The sequence below is a fragment of the Aedes albopictus genome, chromosome 3, assembly GCF_035046485.1.
Source record: "Aedes albopictus strain Foshan chromosome 3, AalbF5, whole genome shotgun sequence".
In the NCBI taxonomy this organism is placed as follows: Eukaryota; Metazoa; Arthropoda; class Insecta; order Diptera; family Culicidae; genus Aedes; species Aedes albopictus.
Window position 1 is genome coordinate 63912554 of NC_085138.1, and position 19746 is coordinate 63932299.

Here is a 19746-nt window from a genome sequence, read left to right on the forward strand (position 1 = left end):
GTGAATCCATTTCGCTGCGGCGTTACAGCTAGCCCAGTCGAAGTCGGAGTCGCCCAAGAGGAGTGAAAAAGATGAAGAGCATATTATTGTAAAAGTGTGTAATTGCCCTCACGGGTATATGATTATTATCACGCGGGTTTGCAGTTAAAATTGATGCTCACTTGCGCGCTGTGCTGCAGTTTGCTTCGGGGGGTATCGTTTTCACGCTCATATTAATAGCATACAGAAGAAAAAGATGCCTGCGGTTCTGGCTCGTGGAAATCGTTCGGTGTCGTTACCTGTGTTTAGATTGCAAATCGCGAAATGGAGTGTTTGAGCTTAGGGTATCATTTGCAATTTTGTTGCACGAGGTGAACTTATTGAAACAGGGTCGTGCAATTCTGTAATACCACTTCTTTTCGAAATTACCAAAAAAAAAAAAAACTAACGACGAATATAAACCTCATGACAGTCATGACCCAGCATTGAACGTTTCTGTGTTCTGGTACCTCCATCATACTAAGTAGTCTTCAATATTTTACCTTAATAACCCATCTTGACCCAGCAACAATGTTTCCAGCCATCAATTGAACACAATCTCACAACACTCCACCAGCACTTGATTCTGCACTGCCTCAATAACAATCAGCGTAATCTGTGAGTGGCCACCGCAGCACCGCTTCGAGCAGATCGGACCTTCGTTGGTTGGTGCAGCCACTTGCGCACACACTTCAAGTGGTGGCCCAATAATTTACCCAGAGAGTGGAAGGGTAATTAGATTATCGGCATGTGGTGGATGAGCAATAATAATAATCGCTGACCGACCACAACTGACTGGCCAGAGCGCGCGAGTGCAACACTCATCGCAGCAAGTGCCGCTCGCGCTGTTAACCATCAGGAGAAATGCAGCAGGATCCACAAAGCATCACCCGTGGAGAAATGATCGTATGTTTCCTGAACGAACGATATTGCGGTTCTGATTCCATGGTGTAGACGATCGGGTGCACGGAAGTTGGGTGATTGGGGATGGTGTGGTCTGGTCAGTTTGTGGTCAATTTGTATATTGGATGGTGGCATTTGTTAGTCGGCCACCACGTGTGAGTTGGTTTAACAATCGAATGTGGGAATCGTCGTCTAGCGGTCGACACTGGCGCTTGCTTTGGGGTGAATAAGAGGAAGTGCGCTTGACATTAAGTTTTTTTTTAATTGCGAGGAATGTTGCACACGGTGCAGTGCAACCAGAAAAAATATATATACTCTGAAATATACATACAGGGAATAGACAAAATGATCGGGACAGGCAAAATTTTCACTTTTCAAAAAATGTTCAAATAGCTGTAACTTTTCGAAAAGAGCATCAAATATTACTGTAAGTTCATCAACTAGTTGTGCATCAGTGGTCCAAATTTGGAAAAGATCGGGCCATTCTCCACGAAGTTATAAAGATTCTTAAAGTCAAAGGTTTTTCATAGCTCATTATATAGTTCATAAATGGTCAAAATTTCATTGCATTTCGTTCATTGAAACTGGAGATATAACAGCTCAAAGTTGGCTATCGGATAATGTTACCTTTTTCAAGACTCTTTATAACTTTATGGAGAATGGCCCGATCTTTTTCAAATTTGGACCACTGATACATACTTACAGTAAAAATTTGAGAATATTTGATGCACTTTTCGAAAAGTTACAGCTAGTTGAACATTTTTTGAAAGGTGAAAATTTTGTCTATCCCCTGTATTATTGAAAATTTGCATTAGTGAAAGAGACTAGGGAATAATCAGACTGCTTGATACTCGATTGACTATTGCTTCTGCTTCACATACAGAATGTCTTGGGTTCAGTTTTTGTGCCGTTCTCTTCCTTCTATTTTGGCAGGAGGCAAAGTGTACCGGCCGCTTTTTCATTCGGATCGTCCGCGTGCACGTCGTCGTCGTCGTCGTCGTCGCAGATTTGGCTGTGCTCATCTTTGTAGAGGGCGGTTTAGTGTGATTTTTGAGGCAAAGTGAAAAAGCCGCTTTTTTTTATTCGGACCGGCTGCGTCGTCGTCGTCGTCAATTTGAATGTCGGAGAAGAGGCCAGTTAGTGGAAGATCCTGTAGCACATACGCACTGGATACTTCGAAGGATGTTTATTGGTGAGCTCTTTCCATTTTATCATAATAATAATAATAATAATAATTAATGCTAAAGGATTTATACAATTCTGCTCTGGTTTTTGTGTATTTATCTAACAAATATTGAAAAGTTCGTCACGTCATGTGTCGGCGTTAGTACCCAATGCACATTCAGTTGATAATAAATATGTTTCTTTCATTTTTTGCATATACACAAAAATTTTAATGGTTTGTCATCTTCGGTGTCGACATTTGTAATATTTCAGTCAAAATGAATAAATGTTTTGACTCAATGGTAAAGGTTGCATGAGAGTCCGTCTTGGTTCGTCGTTGCATCGCATTAGTGTGTTTTTGGAGGCAAAGAAAGTGCCGCTTTTTTCATTCGGATCGGGCGCGTTGTCGTCGACAATTTGAATGTGCACATCGTCGTACCCGTATATTGTTGTAGCAGTTCAGTGTAATTTCGAGGCCAGTTAGTGGAAGATGCTGCAGCTCTGGTTTTTTGTGTATTTATCTAACAAATATTGAAAAGTTCGTCACTTCATGTGTCGGCGCTAGCTCCAAATGCACATTTAGTTGATAATAAATAATTTCCTTTCATTTTTTGCATGAACACAAAAATTTGAATGGTTCGTCATCTTCGGTGTCGACATTTGTTATATTTTAGTCCAAATGAATAAATGTTGTGACTCAAATAAAGGTTGCATGAATTTCTGGAAAAAGAGAGGGTCGGTAAAAGATACACGGCGAACCATGCGGTAAGATCTTTCTGATTTATTTATCACGTGTTATTTTGTTAGTACTTGTGAATTGATCGCGTTCAGCATTGTCTCGCGCGGAAACGCAAACTACAGATGCGTCGGTGTTTAGCATTGTGTTCTCCTTAGTTGCAAATGAATAACTTATGTAGGGTGAGTTTTGAGGCACAAAAGATCGCGAATCAAAACATTACACTCGTTTACCACGACAAAATCCTCAACACATCTCCATTTCCCCTGTCCAAACTCCTAATGATTTCTCGTAGTAACGCAGAGAATTCCTCGGTTATTGGCCTAAGCGAGAATCACGTCATCACTTCCTTCCCTATCCTCAATTGACCTGCATTCGGACGCGGCCGGCGCTGGTATTGCTTATTGAAAAGTATTGGGATTCCAGCATTTACACAATGAAGAGAAAGCTAATCCCAAGCATCATCTGTTGGTTCTTTGTGTAAATGCAGTTGTCCTTGCAATAACAGAGGAGCAACCGCGGGCGGTCAATCATGCTCATGCTCATGCTCTCTTCCTTCTATTTTGTATTGCCTTCTTCTACGTGTTTGTTCGGATTTCTTCTGAACATTCATCGCTGTAACCACATTTAGTTGTTTCCCTTTATTGGCAACAGCTAAGCAAGCAATAAACCAAACCTGTGCCGAACCTTAATGGTGAGTATCAATCTTGAGCCTAACATTCGGCAAACCTCTAATCAAAGCAAATTTGTGACGCAACAATACTCTCCTCTACAACCAACATTCGCGTGAGCTTGGTCAGTTACAGTGCATTTCTTTGTGTGTAATGGGACGAGAGACGGCAGTATCAATTCCTTCCCCTTATTCTCATGCCTCAGAATTGTGATGTAGTAGAAATTGCAGATTTCTACGCATGATTATTCGGAAAGCAAGTTAAATCCAGAAAAAATCTTGACAACCATACTAGAGGAATAAGAGGACAGCTCCTAAATTAAGCCGATATTTTCTACAAGCTGATTGTTCCCATAAGCAAGGATGGGAACACTCACTTGCAAAGAGTTACACTCACTTGCAGTTTTCTCAGCTCAGAAGCGTGCAATCAAGAAACGACGTATGGACGACTTTTGCCTTGTGGTTTTGTCTAAAACTTTGCCGAATGGAGTAAGGGTCGCACACGCATACCGAAGTCTTGAGGGAGCTTCGAAGGCAACTCTCCACGAGGTGAATGTAAATTACACTCACCTCGTGGAGAGTCGCTTTCACAGCTCTGTGACAACTTTGGGATTCGTGTGCGACTCCTACTCTTTTCGGTAAACTTTTAGACAAAATCACAAGGCAAAAGTCGTCCATACATCATTTCTTGATTGCATGATTCTTAGCTGACAAAATAGCAAGTGAGTGTAAATCTTTGCAAGTGAGTGTTTCCATCCCTGCCCATAAGTTGTAGCTGGGAGTTGAATTTTATGTAATATATCCTTGAAAAGAATTTCTTCAGAAATTCTTTTAAATATACCTTTTGGGATTCTCCGTATTTTTCTTAGTATTCCTCCTCAAAGTCCTTTTAGAAGTTCTTTTGGGTTTTTATCGATATTTTGCCAAGAATCCAGCCATTTTCCTGGATTTCTTTATGATAATCTTACAGGATTTCTGAATTCGGAACGACTTCGCCTGGAATATTTCTCAGGGATCACTGAGGATTTCTTTCAGAGATATAACTCGCAAGATTTCTTCCAAAGTTCCTCGTACGTTTTGTTCAAGAAATTTTCGAGGATTTTTTCAAGGCTTATCCTAAAAATCCTACAGAAACATCGCCGTGGGTGTTCCTCTGATGTTGTCGCGGATTCATTTTAGAGTTTAACCTGGGACTCCTTTTGAATTATTTTCCAATATTCCATCCGACGTTCATCCCAGGATTTCTCCCGGAGTTCTTTCCGCGATTGCTCTCAAAAATTTTCGAGAATTTTCTCCCAAAGTTGCTACAGTAATTAATCTTGGGATATCTACCAGACTTATTCCCACAGTTCCTTCAGAAGTTTTTTACAAGATTTCTGCAGGAGTTTCTCCTGTGATTTTATTGAGAGATTTTTCTCGATGTTGCTCACGGGATTTCTTCCAGAGTTCCTTCAGTTATTTTTTCAAGAGGTTATCGTAAGCTTTTGTTTAGAGCTTCTCCTGTGATTTCTACAGGGGTTTCTCCCGGGAAAATACCTAAAGGCTCTCGCAGGATATTGAAGTTTCACCTAGGATATCGCTCGAAGATTCTTTCAGATCTTCTCCTAGAAGATACCTTCCAGTGTTGCTCCCGGGATGTCTCTCAGAGTTTCTTCCAGGAAGTCTAACGATTTTTTCAAATGTTTTCCGAGCTTTTCCCAGTTATTCTTTCCGGGATTTCTCTCCATAATCCTTCTGAAGGTTTTCTTAGAATTTTAGGCCCGGTATTACGTTCATTAAATTTCTGGAAATTACTTAAACTAACCAATGGATAGCACAAATTTCCTAAATGTGCCTCTGGAGTCGTCCTACTGAAAGGCTAGCCAAGCCAAGTGGGGATGCATATTCACAACAGAGATACAAATCGGATGAACAAATTGAGACTTAAACTTCGTAGCTTGGATGATAGAAGCGTCCGTCTAGCGAGTTAGAACTCGTGGGTTAGATTCCCACCAGCGCACTCTCTTCGCAACTAAGGTATCTAGGGTAAGTGTTGTAAGTAAGATTTGTTGATGAGCCTTTAGCGATGTAAATCAACAAGAGAAAATGTGTGAACAGCAGATCACGTTCACAATGGATGGTTGCATACATATAAACTCCACATTTTGCTCAAATTCTGGTAGAAATAAATCATTGCCTTAAAATTTCGTCTTCCTTGCACCGTTTTTCTCCATAGTGTACCAGTTATGGCTAACCCCATAAGAAATGCATGCAAATAGTGCGAAAACGAACCGAAGTTAAAAAATGTAACCATAACTGGTACATGGTTCCTATCATTGGCACACGCTGTAATAAATACTAAAAGTAGTTTTGGCTCTGTTTCTATATTTTCCTGTAAGGTATGGAAACTAGGCTATACTTAAACATATTGATGACATTCATTGGTCTTCTCGTTATTTTTGTACAAATAGTTTTCCTAAGGTAGTGCCATAATTGGTACACGCACCATCAAACACGTACTGCTAAAGCGTACATACATGCCATAATGTTCCAACATTACTTCCAGTATTTTTCGGAAACTTCCTAACCACAGTCCAATGTCCCACAGTTTCGTTGGGTGTTTGTTTTGGGATTTTTCTAGCTGTTGCTCTCGAAGTTCTTGCCAGAATCCTGGTGGAATATCGCGAGGAACTTCGAGAATTATTTCCCAAGTAACACAGAAAACATCTTTGAAAGTTAAATTTGAAAAAGATGTTGTAGAAATCGAATCTGAACACATCCTATGTTGAAATCATGTTTTAACTATGTTTGGCAATAACAAGTCACTGAAAAATCTTATCAACTCAACAACAAGTTAGAGTAACGTAAGTTGAACGTTAATTGCACTAGGGTTTTGTATCATTGTCTTCCTTCAGTTCAAGATGATATAAAAAAAACATCAACAGTACATAGTTATAAACTTTGGGCTGAAGTATGTTAAGAATACGTTAAGTTTACGTATCAAATACGTTGGTGTATAAGTTCATCAATTCGCTATATCGCTTCACTCATTTGAACATTTTTTTTATGAAAAATCATTTGCACTTGAAGCTTTCCATTTAATCCAACCCTAATATTCAAAGCTTTGCGATTGTTGATTGCCTGGAGTTAATATTTCGTTGTCATCCAGGCACCAAATTTGCTTAATGGGTATAAGAATATTCTCTACAATTCTTGGCGATTGCGGAAGTCGCTTTAGTCCTAATGGGTCAGTAGAGGAAAGTCACCATTGAACTTCACCTCAGTGTCAAGCCTTATATGTTATCTAAAAATCACTTCGGGTACTTACGTGACAGCTAAATCTCACTTAAAAACACTAATTTTGACTCCGCGATACTTTAAAAATCAAAATACACTAAGGTCTTTTTTTACACGGGGGATGCGTCCCGTGTAAAAAAAAACCGTGTAAAAAAACCGTGTTAATTCGCGAAACCGTGTAAAAAAAACCGTGTTAATTCGCGAAACCGTGTAAAAAAAAACCGTGTTAATTTGAGAAACCGTGTAAAAAATACCGTGCTAATTCGCGAATCCGTGTAAAAAAAAACTGAGGGAAATCTGAAAATATTTGAAATGTCCTCACTTCCAGACATTCGAGGTTTGTTTTAGAGAGTTGATAAGGAAAGAGGGGGGGGGGGTAGTAGTAAGGGTTGAATCTAGGGGTTAGTGGGGAAGGGGACAAGGGATGTGTTATGGGGAGCAGAGTGCATATTATTACCAAGGAAGATCGCAACGGATATTTTGGGGTGTTACAGGTCCACGGAGCAAGGTGGTGTAGAGAAAGATGTTCCAGGACACCCAGGAACTTTCGCGAGTGAAGGCTTTAATATCTACGAGCGTAATCGATTGATTGTTGTAACATCACTGATACTGTTCAACATCCTGCAGGTCCACAGATGTTCTAGGTCCTCCAAGAATTTCCATGTTTAAAGACCTGAATATCGACAAGCGTTATCAATGGTTTATTGTCACATTACTGATACAGTGTAGCGTCCGACGGGTCCAGGGAGCCTAGTTCTGTAGAGAAATAATTTCCAAAGATGATCTAGGACCTCCAAGAACTTCCGCAAGTAAAGGCCTTAAGATCTACAAACGTTATTAATGGTGTGTTGCCACATTACTGATATAGTGTAGCGTCCTACAGGTCCAGGGAGCATAGTTCTGTAGAGAAATAATTTACAAAGATGATCTAGGAGCTCCAAGAACTTCTGCGAGTAAAGGCCTTAAGATCTACAAGCGTAATCAATGGATGGTTGTTACATTTTTAAAACGTTGTTACATGCTACAGGTCCATGAACCATTTTTCTGTAAGGAACTAATTTCCACAGATGTTCTAGGTCTTCCAAGAACTTCCTTGAGTAAAGACCTCAATATCTACAAGCGTTATCAATGGTTTATTGTCTCATTACTGAAAAGTATAGCATCCTACAGGTCCAGGGAGTAGTTCTTTAGAGAAATAATTTCCAAAAGTGATCTAGGTCCTCCAAGAACTTCCGCGAGTAGTGGCCATAAGATCTACAAACGTTATCAATGATTTGTTGCAACATTACTGATATAGTGTAGCGTCCTACAGGTCCAGGGAGCATAGTTCTGTAGAGAAATAATTTCCAAAGATAATCTAGGACCTCCAAGAACTTCCATGAGTAAAGACCTGAATATCTACACGCGTTACCAATGGTTTGTTGTCACATTACTAATACAGTGTAGCGCCATACAGGCCCAGGAAGCATATTTCTGTAGAGAAATAATTTCCACAGATGATCAAGGACCTTCAAGAACTTCCGCAAGTAAAGGCCTTAAGATTTATAAGCGCAATCAATGGAAGTTCCCAAGAACTTCCGCGAGTATAGACCTGAAGATCTACAAGCGTTATCAATGGTTTGTTGTCACATTACTGATATAGTATAGCGTGCTAAAGGTCCAGGGAGCATAGTTCTGTTGAGAAATAATTGCCATCATCTTCTAGGTACTCCAAGAACTTCCATGAGTAAAAGCACAATGGATTGTTGTTACACTACTTATACGGTGCAAGATCATACAAGACCATGGAACATTGAGCTGAAGAGAACAAATCTCCAAAGATAATTTAAGTCCTCCAAGAACTTCCGCGAGTAGAGGCCTTAAGATCTTCAAGAGCAATATATGGATTTTTATTATATTGTTGATGCTGTGCAACATCCTACAAGTCCATGGAGAATTGTTGTGTAACGAACTAATTTCCAAAGATTTTCTATGTTTCCCAAGAACTTCCGTGAAATAATCTATAGGATCTCTAAGCGTAATCAATGAATTGTTGTTTCATTACTGATGCGGTGCAACATCCTTGAGGTTTACTGGTTGTCAACTGCGACTGCGATAGCTATGAACTTTGGTCAACTTTGTACTTATCTCGCATTGGTAAAGAATTGAAAAGATAGATGATTGGGTAATTTCTATTTGGGTTTGGTCACTACGAAACATAAATGTTGCTGACTGATAAGTTAGTTTTATACATACTCAATAAGTACCTCATTATACTCCAAAAGTGAGATGCTTTGGAAACAAAACTCGAATGCCATTCGTCCGAATTCCAAATAACTGAATAATAAACGCTCGAATTTCTTTCGCCCGAAAAAATCACTTGCCCGAAAATAACGTTTCCCGCATAAGAAATCTCCAAATGAATTGTTACAATACTACATCTGGAATTGCGGTCCAATTGTTTACCATAATGCAAATGTTTAAAATTTTAATCCCAATGCCTGCAAATCGTGTAGTGATAATCCGTGATTGAAAAATAACGTTTATTATATACATCACAAGCGTGATGTTACCAACAATAGTTGTTTGTTAAGGTCTATATACGCAAGAGTACTTGAAAGACCCAAAGCATTCTTAAAAATCAAGACTCTACAGAACTGTTGCTTCGTGGTCGTGCGGCTAAGGTCACCAAGCCTTTAGTCGCATCGTGATAAGGAGCGCGGGTTCGATTCCCACCGCAGCTCTCAGGAAAAGTTTTTGGCTGTACCACTGGGCGTTGCATGCTAGTCCGTTGTCTAGTGTCGTGCTTCCTTCAAAGAGCAAACACTTCACTGGAAGCATTAAACGTGTCCGTGTCTTTTGAACTGTCTTCTATGGGCCTCTAGGACGTTGCACCGCATCAGTAATGCAACAAAAGTCCATTGATTATGCTTATTGATCTTAAGACCTTTACTCGCGAAAGATCTTGAATTACCTATAAAATCTTTGAAAATAACTTCTCTATAGAACCATGCTTCAGGAAGTTCGTGGATGCCCTAGAATATCATTGAAAATTACTTCTCTTTAGAACTATGCTCCATGGGCCTATGATGTTACACCGTATCAGTAAAGTTGAATGGCACTTGTTGGCCTAGAATATCCTTGAAAACAACATATCTTCAGAACTATGCTCCATGGACATTTAGGATGTTACACCGTATCAGTAATGTAACAACAATCCATCGATTACGCCGTAGATCTTAAGGCCACCACTCGCGGAAGCTCTTGGATACCCTAGAATATCATTGAAAATTACTTCTCTTCAGAACTATGCTCCATGGACCTGTAGGATGTTATTCCGCATCAATAATATAGCAACAATTAATTGATTACGCTCGTAGATTTTCAGGCCTGTACTCTCGAAAGTTATTGGAGATCTTAGAATATCTTTGAAAACTACGTCTCTACAGATCTATGCTCTAAGGACCTGTAGGATGTTGCACCGTATCAGTAATGTGACTACAATCTATCCATTACGCTTGTAGATCTTAAGGCCTTTATTCGCGTAAGTTATTGGATGCCCTAGAATATCCTTGAAAACAACATCTCTTCAGAGCTATGCTCCATGGACAGTAGGATGTTGCACCGTATCAGTAATGTAACAACAATCCATCGATTACGCCGTAGATCTTAAGGCCACTACTCGCGGAAGTTCTTGGATGCACTAGAATATCCTTGAAAATTACTTCTCTTCAGAACTATGCTCCATGGACCTGTAAGATGTTATACCGCATCAATAATATAGCAACAATTAATTGATTACGCTCTTAGATTTTCATGCCTGAACTCTCGGAAGTTCTTGGAGGTCGTAGAATATCTTTGAAAACTACGTCTCTACAGAACTATGCTCTAAGGCCCTGTAGGATGTTGCATCGTATCAGTAATGTGACTACAATCCATCCATTACGCTTGTAGATCTTAAGGCCTTTATTCGCGTAAGTTATTGGATGTCCTAGAATATCCTTGAAAACAACATCTCTTCAGAACTATGCTCCATGGACATGTAGGATGTTACACCGTATCAGTAATGTAACAACAGTCCATCGATTACGCTGTAGATCTTAGGGCCACTACTCGCGGAAGTTCTTGAATGCACTAGAATATCCTTGAAAATTACTTCTCTTCAGAACTATGCTCCATGGACCTGTAAGATGTTATACCGCATCAATAATATAGCAACAATTAATTGATTCCGCTCGTAGATTTTTAGGCCTGTACTCTCGGAAGTTATTGGAGATCTTAGAATATCTTTGAAAACTACGTCTCTACAGAACTATGCTCTAAGGACCTGTAGGATGTTGCACCGTATCAGTAATGTGACTACAATCCATCGATTACGCTTGTAGATCTTAAGACCTTTATTCGCGGAAGTTCTAGGATGCCCTAGAATATCCTTGAAAATTACTTCTCTTCAGAACTATGCTCCATGGACCTGTAGGACGCTAAACTATACTCCAGAAATCATCTTTAGGAAAACCGCCATTTAACCCCTCCTAGCCCCCCATATATTAACCCCCCCCTTCAACAAGCAGACCCCCCCCCCCCCTCCACACATCCCTTCCCTGCAGACCTCTTACATCATCATCCGCCTCCACCTCATACCACTTTTCAACTCCCTTGCAACCCTTTCCCATAAATCCCCTTTCTTCCTTTTAGTAAGAGTTCCCTTCTAGACACTGAGCGCGAGAAAGTTGAAAAAACCGTGTTAATTCGCAAATCCGTGTAAAAAAAAACCGTGTTAATTCGCGAAACCGTGTAAAAAAAGCCGTGTAAAAAAAACCGTGTAAAAAAAACGTGTAAAAAAAGACCTTAGTGTATTTAGATTGGAGTAAGAAATTGCACTAAAACTTTGTTATTGTTATACCTATGTTCAAAACAGGTATTCAAAAACAACAATCACATCGTTGTATGCTGTTTGGAAAAAGATGTTGCAAAAAGGTTATTATGAGTTATTTCAATGTATTTCATTCGATTCAAGTAGTATTCGACAAACATATTGTTGTGATGTACACCCGATGTTATTAAAACGTAATTCTTATATTCTGGATTCTTTCCTATCCGGACTGATTTATTACAGTGCCTGCTAAAATGTTTCACACTAATATTTGTATATATAGCCGTTTGATCATGTACAGATTCGCATCAAAAAAATATTTATCTGAGGCAGTTCAAACATTCAATGAAGTGATTTAATTTCCTTATTTATATATAACGAATACTAGCACATCTTTTGTACAATGATTAAAAGTAGAATTTCAAAACTTCCAGACGGTGCTGTGTCAAGTAGCCACCATGTTGCATGTCTGAAAATTTGTTGAAAAATCTCACAAAAACCAGAGAGATGACCAAAACCTCCCTTCTTGTTATCTATCTGATGGAAAGCGAATGAATGCATGAAAGGTGAATGTGCTTATTTCACTATAAATTTTAAATGGCACATGAAATTAAGTCATAGTGACCGAACATCGAGATGGTAAATTACAAATGAAATGTAAGGCTTGAACATTATTTTCAGCCATGACTAAATATCACATAATAGGAGTCACAATTATTTGCAGTGTACATTTGATAAATCGCGATGTTTCTGCTACCAGCAACTAAGTTCTTACGATGTTGCTGAGAACATATTCGATATTTAATGTTATGTTATAAGAATGTATTGAAAAACATCTTTTGTAACATCATGAAGATGTTTTATAAGCCGCCATTTTTTGCGCTTTTTCGGTGATATAAGTGTACGAAAATAAGTTTTCCATAGTGAGAACAAAACATACTCGTTTGTATGAAGCATGTATTATATACATTATTATAACAAGTTGTGCTACTTGGGAACTAAGTTCTTACGATGTTGCTGAGAACATATTCGATATTTAATGTTATGTTATAAGAATGTATTGAAAAACATTTTTTGTAACATCATGAAGATGTTTTATAAGCCGCCATTTTTTGCGCTTTTTCGGTGATGTAAGTGTACGAAAATAAGTTTTCCATAGTGAGAACAAAACAAGCATGAAGCATGTATTATATACATTATTATAACAAGTTGTGTTACTTGGGTTTTGGAGAAATAAAGAGGAAAACTTCGGAAGGGATCCCGAAAAAACTGATCCTAGAAAAAACTAGAGTACTCTCTGGTGGTAATATTAGGAGAATTCCGGGACGAAAACTGAAAACCATTCAAAGAAATCTCATGAGGAACTGTGAGAAATATTTTACGAGAAACTCCTAAAGAAATCCATAATAATTCTTTGGGAGATATCCCTGGAAGAACTGCGGCAGAGCTGTGGGAAAATTAAGTAAGAATCTCTGAAGTCTGGAAGAACTCCCTCGAGAAACTCTGGAATATTTTTCAGGAAGCACTTCTGAAGAAAACCTGCGAAAAACTCTTGAAGAAATTCTAGGATAAACTTTAAAACTGGATAATCCCACGAGAAATTCTGGGAGCAAATCCGGGAAAATTCCTGGATGGAATTTTGAGAGAAACTTCTGGAAAATTGCGGAATGAAACTCCAATAAACCTCTAGGAATGCAAGGATGAATTAGGAGAAGAATGCATCAAGATTTTAAAGAAGGAATCATAGAAATAATCTGGGAGAAATCCTCAGACACATTTCGGAACAAATACGGGATGGTTTTCCAAGATAGTTACAAAACGTATCTCTGTCCTAACCTATTGAAATAGCCAGGAGTATATCGGCAGTCCTATTACTATTACTAATTCACCACTTGCGACCGCTAATTCCTTGAAACTTGTAGTAAATACTCTTTTCATCCATACGGTTTGTTTGTTTTTTTGTTCAAAAATACGAGTATTTTTTTTCACAATATATCGTTCGCTACTAACTACGCGTCACATATTATCATTACAAAGTCTTCCAAAATTTACACCTCAAAAGCTCATTGTTCAACTTTCCTGGGTAATACGTAGGGGACCGGAACCAATCTTAAGCAAAGTGCTCCTATTTTCATTCTATCCAACAAAAGGCTCATAAGTGCTATTTGTTTTGTTTTATTTTTATTTATTTTTTGTTTCGAGTGAGCATTCATGGTAATAAAAATAAGGGAAACTATCGGTGCTTTAATCGTCTGTTTTTGGAATAGGATGAACATAGGGGCATATACTGAACAAGAGTACTAATGCCCTACAAACTCCTTTGCGCTCATTAGCCTCTTCCAGCCACTCCTATCCCTATCTCCCCGTGGAACCGGTCGGGCTGCGAGCAACCTTAGGGAAGATTGAGTAATCAGTGGCGCATTGTGGCGCTCCGAAAAGTTAAGGCCCTATGAGCCACCCATACAGTCACAAGCAATAAATTAGAAGGGCTTTAGGACATTACCCCGAATGATGTATCTACAAGCCTATCTGTATACCCGCTCTGGGTAATTAACGGTGCACCGAGTGGTTAACCACATTTTCAACAAAGATTTTCCTTCTACGAGCATATGTTGCTCTTTCTGGCCTTACTACTAAAGAACTTTTTGGCATTCTAACAGCTAATGTAATCAAGAAATATGTAGTTTTCTTTCAAACATATGCTATTCTTTCTAGTCATTAATTTAACGAATTTGTTGGCGTTGATCAGAGATTTTCCCTTATTTTAATCTTAGGCCTTTCTTTCAAAGTATACAGTTATATGGAAAAGTGAGTCGCCCACATAAGTTCATTTTTTCGGTCATATGATCCGAAACCAATTTTTTAAAAGATTGTTGTTTTTTTCTTTGACTATTGGCTGTTTTTTTTAACTATTTTGGTCAAAAACTTTTACAAAAGGTGGCAAGAGCTTGATTTGGTCAGATATTCTCACAGCAAAAACTAGCGTTTATTTTCCACTAAGTGTTTAGTTCTATAAAAAGCAGAATGAAGTTTTATCAAACAAGCTAGTTCATCCTGGAATGAGCGGCATGACTTCCATTTATTTATGGAAATAGGCAATATATAATGAATCTTAGAAAAAATATTCGGGGTAATGGGTCATTGGAGGTAATGTCATTCGGAGTAATGGAATTCTGAGAAATGTCATAGAGTCCTAGAAAATGTATTTTAAGAGGACTCCTAAGAGAAAAACTGCAGAAATGCCATCAGGAAATACTTGAGAAATCTCATTAAGAATGCTTGGAGAAATTCTACCAAGAGTTCATGCAAGAACTCCAGCAAAAAATTTTAGAGGTATTCCAAGAAGAATTTCTAGAGGAAACCTTGAAGAAATCACTAAGGCTCCATCCACAAATTACGCAATGCTTTTGGGAGAGGAGGGAGTAGGGCCGAGCGTTATGGATCATACAAAAATCTTATAGAAATCTCACCCATTCCTAATCAAGGATTTCTCTAGTTGCCGTTGCTCTTTGTGTATTCCAGTTATATCGGCAGAGATTCTTTCAGGAATTCCTGCTACAATTCTTGCCAAGATTACTCGAATATTTTTAGCAGGAATATCTCCAGAACCCTCCAGGAATTTCTAGAGGATTTCCAGCAGGTACTGCATGGATACTTCTGAAAAATCCTGGAGGATTCTTGCTAGAAATGTCTTGTGGAATCCCAGTAGCTACTGCCCATAATCGCATAGTTGACGTAACCACCATTGACAATGTCAGCACTCACAAGCTAATATCTATCAAATGTGCAGAATTGTGTCTAGTTTTATTCAATAGAGTACAAGATCAAATCACTAGCTAGATATCAACGTGAAAAAAATCATAAACTTTTCATTAATCATTGTTAAAATTTCAAAAGTGTGGTGAAAACAACAGTGGCGCTTACGTCAACTATGCGATTATGGGTAGAGCAGTCCTATAGCAATTCCAGCAGTAGTTCCTAAAATCTGAAGAAATCTGTTAATGAATTACAGCAGGAACTGTTGGAGAACTGCCAGCAAGAATTTCCTTGCAGAAATGTTAAGATTGATCCCGGAGGAATCCTTGGAGAAATCTCTGAACGAGCCACAGGAGGATTTTCGAGAGCCATATCGGAAAGTATCCTTGTAGAAATCACTGGACGACTCACGTGAGGAACTTCAAGTGATTTTCAGGAGAAACTCCTGGAGGAATTCTTGAAGATATGTTTCAAGAAATCCCAGCTGGGATGTCTGGAGAATCTCTTTAGGTATTCCTGGAGGCCATCCTAGAGAAATCTTCGGAGAAATCCTCTTGCCTGAGTGCAGAACATTTCCACAATAGAGACGAACCAGCCAAGGGCTGAAAGGCTCTATAATAAAGCTAAATCAATCAACATTTCCATGTGATGGTGAATGTTCTTAGTGGAAGCTTGTGCACAAAAAAATGCAGGTTTATCATCCGGAGCACGAATATGTATCGTGCTAGAAGAATAAGAAAAGAGCTCTCAAATCAAGCAGATGTTTTTGCTGCAAATTTCAGGTAGACGCAGAATAAAGGGTACGAAATTTATCCGAAAAGATTTCCAGAAGGATTTCTTCTGAAATTCCGTCAAGATACTTTTTTATCTTAATTAACAAGATTTTTAACACAGGATTAGTTCATCTTGGAATAGCTTAAGACATTTGGTGATTTTTTTAGATTTCTTCCATATTTTTTATGGCAGTTTCCTTAGTACTCCTCCTTTAATTACTCTAAGAAGTTCTTTCGCATTGTTACCTGCATTTTACCGGCATGATTCCTAAATACAGATTTCGCCTGGAATTTTTAACAGGGGCCTTGCTGAATTTCTTCCTGAGATGTTGTTCCCGTTTCTCACAAGATTCACATGCGTTTTCTCCAATTAATTCATATGCGATTTTTCTCATAATTTGTTTAGGGAGATTTCAACCATGGTGTTTTTCTGCTGATACTTCTCTAAGTATATTTAACGGGATTCCTCTGGCATTATTTTCCATAATCCTTTCCAGGAGCTCTTTCCATGATTTCTCACAGAGATTTTCGAGGAATTTTTACAGGACTTATTCCTGGGAGTCCTACTGAAACTCCTCCCAGTATTTTCTCAAAACCTTCCACGACTTTTCTGCGGTAGTTCCCCCCCCCCCCTCCTCTCTTACGTGATTCCTTACGGACTTTTTCCTGTAGTTTCGTTTATAATTCCTTTCGGGATTTCTACCTTGAGAGATCTTTCCCCGATCTCTTTCAGAGGTTTTCCCAGGCTGTAACCAGTAGTTGTCGCCAAGATTTCTTACTGTGTTATCTTGAGATTTCTCCTGGGTTCCCAGTGTTCTTCTAAGAATCCTTACCAAAACATTGTTCTGAGATTCCTTGTGTTACGTGTGTGTTTTAAGTTTTTACTTCTAGTTACTCTCAGAGCTCTTGCTGGAATTTTCCAGCAGGTTTTCTTGGAATACCTCCTGAAATAGCCTACGAAATTCTTCGTAAGAAATTCCCGGAGAAATATCGGAAGGAATTCAGGTGGGATTTCACGATGAGCTCCAACATAACTATTGGAGAACTAACGAGAAAACAGCGGAAGAAATTCTGAGAATAACTGGGACACTTGAAAAAACAAAATTCTGGAGTAACCTCGGGTGGGAAAATTAGAAGAATTCCGGGAGGAACTCTGGAAACCATTGAGAGAGACTCTCGGAGAAACCTTAGCTTCTTAGCAAGGAACTTCAAGAGAAATTCCGGATTTTTTTGTGAGAATCTCATAGAAAAACTTCTGCACGAATTTCTGGAGAAACTGCTGTAAATCATTCGTGGATAATCCAGCTAACCCTGCTAAAAGAAATTCCCAATTGAACTTTGAGAGAATTTTGCTAAAACCTCCGGAAGAAATCCACAGAGAAACTCTGGGGGCAAAACCGGAAAACCTCTGGAACAAATCCCGGGAGGCACTCCTGAAGAAATATCGTGAAAAATTCCTGCAGCAAACCCCAGAACAACGCTCAGAAATCCTGGAAGGAACGCCGAAAACTCCCGCAAGGAAAACTGAGAGCCACCCCTGGATGGAATCGTAAGACAAACTCCTGAAGAAATTCTAAGAAAAACTCTCAGTGTAGACTTCAACCAGAACTCCCCCTCCCCCCGTAAGAGTCTACGTAGTTTATGGGCAGGCCCCTATCAAGCCGACAAAGCAATATTAATTCGTCTCTTTCATTCGCTCTTTTCCCAGGTGACGCACATCATATCGCCCAACGAAACCCTCCGGCGACCGGAAGACCACATGGATCACGACGAGCTGCAGCGGTGTTTCTACAAGGGCCTGGTAGTCGGCGACGACAAGTCCGACGTGGCCGTTTCGCTCTGCGAGGGAATGGTGAGTAGCGTTTGAAAATAAAGTTGTGAAAATCTTTGCACTTCGAACCATGTCGCTGCTACCAGCGACTGATACACGTTAACATAAACGTAAATAAACCAATTCCGTAAATCAACCTTGAATCAGCGATTTTCGAGTTAGGGTTTGGGTACTAGTAGTGGACCCCCTAAGCCATCGAAATTTACTGCTGCGGCTTTTTAGCTATGTTAAGGCAGTGGATTGTTCCAAAGTAGATTTTTTTTAACAAGTTCCACGTCCCCTCTTTATGTTAAGACCGTCAAACATACAACAATAATATATTATTCCAGTGGAATACGCATTTGAAAATACGCATCGATGTTGCCTATAATGGACACCACCGGGGTCCATTATAGGATTATTTACAAATATCTTGGAGCCTATAGTGGACCCCCCATTTGATTTCCATGTAAGCTGTCACGCCGCCGACGGTGCCTATAGTGGACCCTCCCTGAGTGTGCGTATAGTGGATCCTTTTGAGTGTTTACATTCATTAAATAGTTAAAATAACCGATTGTTGCGGCCACTGGGTCATTTGTTTGCCAGGAACTGCTGTGTAGCAATGTAATTGATGTTCCCCCGGTGGAAGTTGCCTGGAAACAGTTGATTTGGGCATTTATATTTGAGTTTTCCTGAAGGGGGTCCACTATAGGCGCAGGGTCCACTACTAGCACACAACCCCTAATTTCCAGTTTGCTTTGCGTTGCTATGCTAAAGAATTAGTCAGAGAAACATAAATCTTTCATCATGGATTTGTACTTCCAAGTGATGAAAACAACAAACGATCCGATCCAGATGAACCTGCTGCCTATCGACACAGCAGCTCGGCGAATGTGATTGTGCAAGGAACACTGCTCTAATTTGGATTCGCTAATTTAGAATTTATGGCCCAAATTTTCAGCACTCTTTCCAAGATCACTGCATTTGGCGGAAGATGTGCGATATGCAAACGAATGCAAATGTGAAACTCCGCATGCCTGATATGGATTAGTCATGCAAATGTTGGGTCAATTTAGAATTTCAGGTGATTTGTGTGTTGCGTAATGTCATGATAAATTTGCGATTCTGTTAGAAACAAGATAACAATAACTCAAGCATCTTCTGGAATGCCAATCTTGGTGTCACCATCGATCGCCATTGGGCGACCAAGATACTGGAAGCTTTCAATATTCTCCACTCTCGTGTTATTACCATTTAACAAATCAGCAAAATGCTCCTTCCACCTGGTTGCCTTAAGATAGTGATGTTTACAGATTTTCTTCCTAGTTACTGCATATGGCAGACAATGAAGTAGTTTTGTACCGCAATTGACACCATTGACAGCTGCATTAAACTTATGCATATCGCTCCGATCCACAAACATTCCTTCGGCATTTTTCTCGTTCGTCATTCGTTGGCACTCCTCTTCAATCAAGCGAGTAACCGCTAAGCAATACCTAATATCGCCTGCTTTGTTTTAGTCACTGTTTCACAGAAAAACTTAAATAAACTGTTGACCCTAATAGAGTATTGGTTCCCTTATTAACATATGTATTTGTATTTTTTGTTAGAAGTGAGCCCCCACGAAAACATAAAGAACGGAGTCAATCGGTGCCGTAACCGCTTTTTTCCAATAGGATGAATATATGAGATTACTGATGGCACACATACCCTATGTATTCGGATATTTTTACGTGTGAATTTGGCATTACTGTTTGCATCGTCCATTGCAGTAGTGCTTTATCCCAA

General features: G+C 39.3%; 1 protein-coding gene across 6 annotated transcripts in view; it reads left to right on the forward strand.

Moving 5' to 3' along the window:
* The window catches only part of LOC109622416 (A disintegrin and metalloproteinase with thrombospondin motifs 9), a 692060-nt gene that overhangs the window by 433325 nt on the left and 238989 nt on the right, over positions 1–19746 (forward strand). For all 6 annotated transcript variants that reach the window (XM_029871581.2, XM_029871589.2, XM_029871593.2 and 3 more), the window contains exon 5: positions 17857–18000. In XM_029871581.2, coding sequence (XP_029727441.2) covers positions 17857–18000 — 144 coding nt within the window. The remainder of the gene's footprint in view (positions 1–17856; positions 18001–19746) is intronic.